The sequence below is a fragment of the Lathyrus oleraceus genome, chromosome 6, assembly GCF_024323335.1.
Source record: "Lathyrus oleraceus cultivar Zhongwan6 chromosome 6, CAAS_Psat_ZW6_1.0, whole genome shotgun sequence".
In the NCBI taxonomy this organism is placed as follows: domain Eukaryota; kingdom Viridiplantae; phylum Streptophyta; class Magnoliopsida; order Fabales; family Fabaceae; genus Lathyrus; species Lathyrus oleraceus.
The window spans coordinates 464954298-464960448 of NC_066584.1; the positions used below are offsets into that span (position 1 = coordinate 464954298).

Below are 6151 nucleotides of genomic sequence, written 5' to 3' on the forward strand. Positions count from 1 at the left end.
TGGCAACGAATTGGAAAGAACAAGGAGTGAGTGAGGAAAGTGGGAACAGTGGAAACCACAAATTGATAACCATGATCAAAGCCATGACGATATTACTTTCTTTCAATACTTGGTCAATATTTCTTTTTCTTCAAACAAAGTTATCTAAATACAGTCAATTACGTGTTAGTTGTTTAGTAAAAAACTACATATGGTTCTTTTTTGAATCATATTCCAATATTATACTCTTACCCAAAAATATATTCCTTTATTATATATGTGCTTTACTCTACTAATATCAATTTGGATACGGATCTAAAAGTTCTGTTCATGCATCTAAGGAAAGGTTATACCATCATTTTAACAAATATTTTAAATAATTCAAATTGTCTAAACATATATATTTAAAAAGTTAAAAGAGTGAGGTTTTAAACTCTTTTGTAAAAGAAAAAAATATTTATATAACAATGATTATTTATTAGTATCTTTTATTTTAAATTGTTTTAATATATCTTGAAATTTTGTATTATTTAAAAGTCAAGATCAATAGTAGCTTATAAATAATATTTATATAATTTAATTTAACAATGTTTTGTAATAAGACCAAACCGTGACAAATTCTCATATTTAAAATAGACAATAGTCACACGTATAATAATCTGAATACGAATTATAGAAAAAAGAATTGAATTACAATGCTCAACGAATTTGAAATTCATCAAAAACAAAAACTTAAATAAAAAACATTTTAATGATGCAATAAACAAAAATATTATATAACTTTTCTGGCATAATACAAAGTAAAATTTTGACTACATTTAATGTTTTTAAAACTATAATAATGAAGGACAAATAAAATTCTCTAAAATCTTAGATGGGTGGCTTTAATCACCTAAAGAAAATTAGAAAGGTGGAGAAAAAGCACAGTCCAAGAATATTCCCACGTTTTCTAATCCCAACCTCTAGACCCAAGATTTCAGTTACATACAGTACCACTTTACTACTACTAATAATGATAATAATATTAATAAATAAATAATTAATGATATATAAAAATAATTATAAACCGTGTTTTACACGGAGCAAGTAACGAAAATTCTGATTGGCAGAGCCACGTAGATACATATCCATCCATCCACAGTTTTGAATTAGAGTTTTTCCTAATTCTGATTAGTGGATAACCAAAACCATTACCATTGTTTAATCGGAAGGTTAATAGTAGTAAGTTAGTTCATAATTCACACACTTACACCAAGATGATGATACATGACATGACATACCTAAAAGGAAAAATTAAAAATTAAAATAAAAAATAAAAAATAAAAATAGCGCAGACGTATCACGTAGTAGCAAGCAAAGCATAGTTTTGACTTGGAAAAAGTCATTCATCCTTTCATTAGTTGACCGACTTCACTCATCTCTTTTTTCCCCTCACACCAAGTCACCAACTCATCTCATCTCATTCACTTCCACCTTCTCATTCTTTTGTTCACCACATCTCTATATAAACCCCTTACCCTCTTCACTATATCACCCACTCATCTCAATCTCATTACTCACTCAACACTTTTTTCTTCTTCTTTCCTTTCACCTATTTCAATGGCTTTAGAGTTACAAGCTATGAATTCTTCTCCAACAACACAAGCTCCTATTCCATTCCCAATCTTCAAAAACCAATCAGAGAATCAAAAGAATCTTGACCAGCACGAACACGACTCTTTGGTTAAGAAGAAACGATCTAAACGACCGCGGATTGGGAATCCACCCACCGAAGAAGAATATCTCGCTCTTTGTCTCATCATGCTCGCACAAGGGAACACCAACAACACCATCAACAAGAGTCGATCTCAACAACAAGAATCATCATCTTCACAATCGCAATCACAGCAACAACAACAACATCAAAACTCTCCGCCACCACCACCACCGCCTGCGAAGCTGAATCACAGGTGCACCGTCTGCAACAAAGCTTTCCCTTCTTATCAAGCACTCGGTGGCCACAAAGCCAGCCATCGCAAATCCTCATTAGAAAACCAATCCACCGCCGTCAACGACAGCGTCAACGTCTCAACTGTCACCACCACCGGAAAGATGCACGAGTGTTCCATCTGTCACAAGAGTTTCCCCACTGGTCAAGCTCTTGGTGGACACAAACGCTGCCACTACGAAGGAGGTAACAACAACAGCAACAACAACAATCACAATATCAGTAACAGCAACGCCAACGCTAATAACAGCAGTAACATCACAATCTCCGACGTCACCGCCGCGTCCTCTTCCATCAGCCACCGTGGCTTTGACCTCAACCTACCCGCACCTCTCACTGAATTCTGGTCTCCGGTAGAATTCACCGCTGGTGATTCCAAGAAGAACAAAATTAACGTCAATCTCGCCGGAAACGGTGAACAAGAGGCGGAAAGTCCGTTACCGGTAACCGCCAAACGGCCTCGTTTGTTTTCGGATGAAGACAATGACGAAACGGCGTAGCTTTATTCACACACCGTAAAATTATTTTATTTTTAATTAAATTGAATTGAATTTGTTGTTATATAGTGCAGTGAATATGAATCGCACATATTCTAGCACGCACTAGCTAGTTTTCAATTTCTTGTTTTTATTTTCTTTTAAATTAAATTGGGTTGGGGAATTTTGGATTAGATTTTGTTTTGTTCTTAAGTTTAATCTTTATCTGTACAGACAAAATTTATTCATTGCTATTGGATTCGTCACTTTCATACTCATCCATTCAATTTCTTTATTTAGTGTTGTTTACAATTATATTTATATATCTTCATTCATTCACTACTAGTTAAATCACTGCTTTTAAGGATTACACAATTTTTCACTATACTTAATCCAATAATCAAAAGTTGGTGGTACAGGTACTTAACCTAAATTAATTGAATGGATCATACACATTAAATGGATTGGGTCAATGTCTTGTTTCATAAAATAATCAAACTTTGGACCCAAAATAAAAGTCATTTTGACAGCTTAAATGATCTGTCTGAATACTAATCAGCTTAATTGAATTTGAAATTTGGATTAAATTATAATTAAAGACAAATAAAAAACATTGTTGTAATGAAGGGATGGACATATAATTAATTAGGATAATGGGTAAGGTGGGTTGAACTGAAACCTTCCCATGTGGTTCCTATCTTTAATGCACATGTTGGTATCATTATACCGAATTTACAACCGCTTTATTTTGTGGCTAAGGATACTTGTTAATTGGGTTGGCAAATCTAACCACCCACTAATTAATAGTGTAATAACAACTCTTTCTATGTATCCATCATCCAGAAACATGTATATACTAGCACTGTACTAATTCAGATTTAGCAACAGAAAAAGTTCCATACTTTCTATATCTTGTGTATTTAATGTTATAATATTGAGAAATGGACTTGGGTAGATGCAAATAGGTAACCGAGAAAAAAGGTCCATTTAGAACAACCCACTAGACTTTTAATTCCTCCATCTATATTAGTGATATATTTTGAGTATTAATATTTTGTATTGAATTATTTTGTATTAATTTGACTAAGGTAATCACAATATACTTCGACTAGATCACTTTTTTTTTTGAATAAAATTGCAAGTGGATATTAATCGAAATAGTATTAGTATTCATTTTACATTTGGTCTCTTATTAAATTTACAAGGTCAAAATCATATCGTTAAGCTAATATGTATAATATCTAATGGACAAGTTATGGGTGTTATATAGCTAAGTCCTTCAGTGGATATAGTAGCATGATATGTTTGTTAACCATTAATCACACTCAAAGTAATAAATTTAAATTAATAACTGTTTATATAAACTGAAGGTAGTTTCAATTAGTTATACGATTGAGATAATAGAGTTTATTGTGATTGAAAAAGTTAATTACATTTATGTATCAATGAAGTTTCATTGTTAACTCCAACAATCGATATTTAAAGTCCTGGTTTGATTCACAAGGAGACACGTGTGATTGATTTTGTTTCTTAAAATTGAAGATCTAAATAGAAGAGAATTACAATCTTGATTCTCAGAGATTGGAAAACACGAGTGTTGGTGAGAATTGAACGATTTGCACGATAACGAAGATGAACGACGAAAATGGTAATTTGAAAACAAAGTTTCCAATATTCGACGGAAAGAATTGGAATCGGTAGTCGATTCAAATGCGTGTGTTGTTTGACGCTCAAGATGTTCTTGATCTCGTCAATGATAGTTACATGTCACTTGCAGAAAATGCAACAAAAGCGCAAAGAAATGCGCAACATGAAACGAGGAAGAAGAATCATAAGACATTGTTCTATATGCTCAATGTGTGGATAGGAATGTGTTTGAGAAGATTGCCGACTCGACAACGACAAAGGCGGCGTGGGATACACTTGTGCGGTGCTTGGTGGCGACGCATCGGTGAAGAAAGTAAAGTTGCAGTCCCTACGCAAGCAATACGAGAATCTCAACATGAAGAAAAATGAATTAGTGCCTGATTACATCTCCAGAGTGATTATGATCACGAATCAGATGAAGTCTTTTGGAGAAACGCTCTCTGAACAAGTAATCATTGAAAATGTACTAAGATTACTTACTCCTCAATTTGATTACATAGTTGTAGCCATAGAACATTCAAAAGACACTAGCACCATGAGAATTGAAGAACTTTAGAGTAGTTTAGAGGGACAAGAATTACATCTGACTGAAAGAAACTCGGAAGAATGGTGACGATGCTCATAAGTCAGAACTCTCCAATCCAGATGAGAAGAAACATAAAATGTTCAGAAGGGAAAAAAGAAGTTTGATAAGAGAAAGGTTCAGTGCTACAACTGTACTAAGTTTGACCATTTTGCTGCTGATTGTTGGTTAAACATGGTTAACAAGGATGAAGAAGCCAACATAACCAGAGTAGATTTAAAGGATGAACCTGTGCTATTGATGGCATCTGAGAATGTAGTTGGAATAATGGTAGATTGATGGTATATGGACATCGTCTGCTTAAATCAGCTAACTGGAAACAACCAATGGTCGATTGATTTTGTCTCTGGTAAAAAGACCAGGATCAAATGTGTTGATGATGAGTATCTGAATGCTGAAGGAATGGGAAATGTTAAAGTAAAATTGAAGAATGGAAAAACTGTACTGATCAAGGATGTATGGTATGTTCATGACATGAATATCAATCTGATGGGTGTATGCCAGCTGCTTGAAAAAGGTTTTTCAGTAACCATGAAGGACAATCTCTTGAGTTGTATCACTATAATCAGAAGTTGATTATGCAGTATGAACTAGGACATTCAAGGTGAATGTTTCTACAACTAACACTCAATGCCTTAGTGCAATAAGTGCTAAAGGGGAAAGTGACTTGTGGCACAAGAGATTGGGAAATATGAACTTCAGAAGCTTAGGGCATTCAGTTAAAAGAATATGGTACATGAAATTCCAAAGATTGTGGCACCAGAGAAATCATTTGATATATGCATGAGAGGAAAGAAATCAAGATTTCCATTCTCATCAGAAATGCCTCCAAGAGCAACTCATGATTTGGGTGTGTTGCATTCTGATGTATATGTGTCATTTAATGTACCTTCACTTAGGGGAAACAAGTATTTTATGTCATTTGTGGATGAGTTCACAAGAATGACATAGGTAGCACTCATAAATTTCAAACACGATGTGTTTCCTTAGTTCAAGAAGTTCAAAGTTAAGGTTGAAAATCAAAGTGGACCAAGATTGAAGATCCTCAGAATCGATGGAGGGGGTGATTTCAATTCAATAGAGTTCAAGAAGTTCTGTGAGGATCACGAAATTGAGCATGAGGTAACTACTACATACACTTCATAACATAATGGCATTGCTGAAAGGAGAAATAGAACTCTGCTTGACATGACAAGGAACATGCTGAAAGAAAAGAATTTACCTCACACACTGTGGGATGAAGCCATTGCCACGTCAGCATATGTACTCAACAAAAGTCCAACAAAGAAGTTAAAGGAATCAGTTCGTATTTAGAGATGGACTGGAAGAAAGAAAAGTGTGAGCCATTTCAAGGTGTTTAGTTCTGTATGTTACAAACATATACCAGATGCTACTAGAAAATTAGATGACAAGAATAGAGTCATGTTGCTTATAGGTTACCAATGTACATGTGCGTATAAGCTCTATTGCCAAGTCACC

The 6151-nt window shown here is 34.2% G+C and overlaps 1 protein-coding gene across 1 annotated transcript; it reads left to right on the forward strand.

The window, feature by feature from the left end:
• Nucleotides 1-1414: 1414 nt before the first annotated feature.
• LOC127091014 (zinc finger protein ZAT10) lies at nucleotides 1415-2720 on the forward strand. The gene has a single exon (XM_051029506.1). It carries the CDS (start codon nucleotides 1579-1581, stop codon nucleotides 2464-2466), a length of 888 nt encoding a protein of 295 aa, XP_050885463.1. The 5' UTR covers nucleotides 1415-1578; the 3' UTR covers nucleotides 2467-2720.
• Nucleotides 2721-6151: the final 3431 nt, after the last annotated feature.

What these genes read in the sequence shown, in the direction of transcription:
- LOC127091014 (XM_051029506.1), top strand. Translation starts at nt 1,579, where the DNA reads ATGGCTTTAGAGTTACAAGCTATGAATTCTTCTCCAACAACACAAGCT.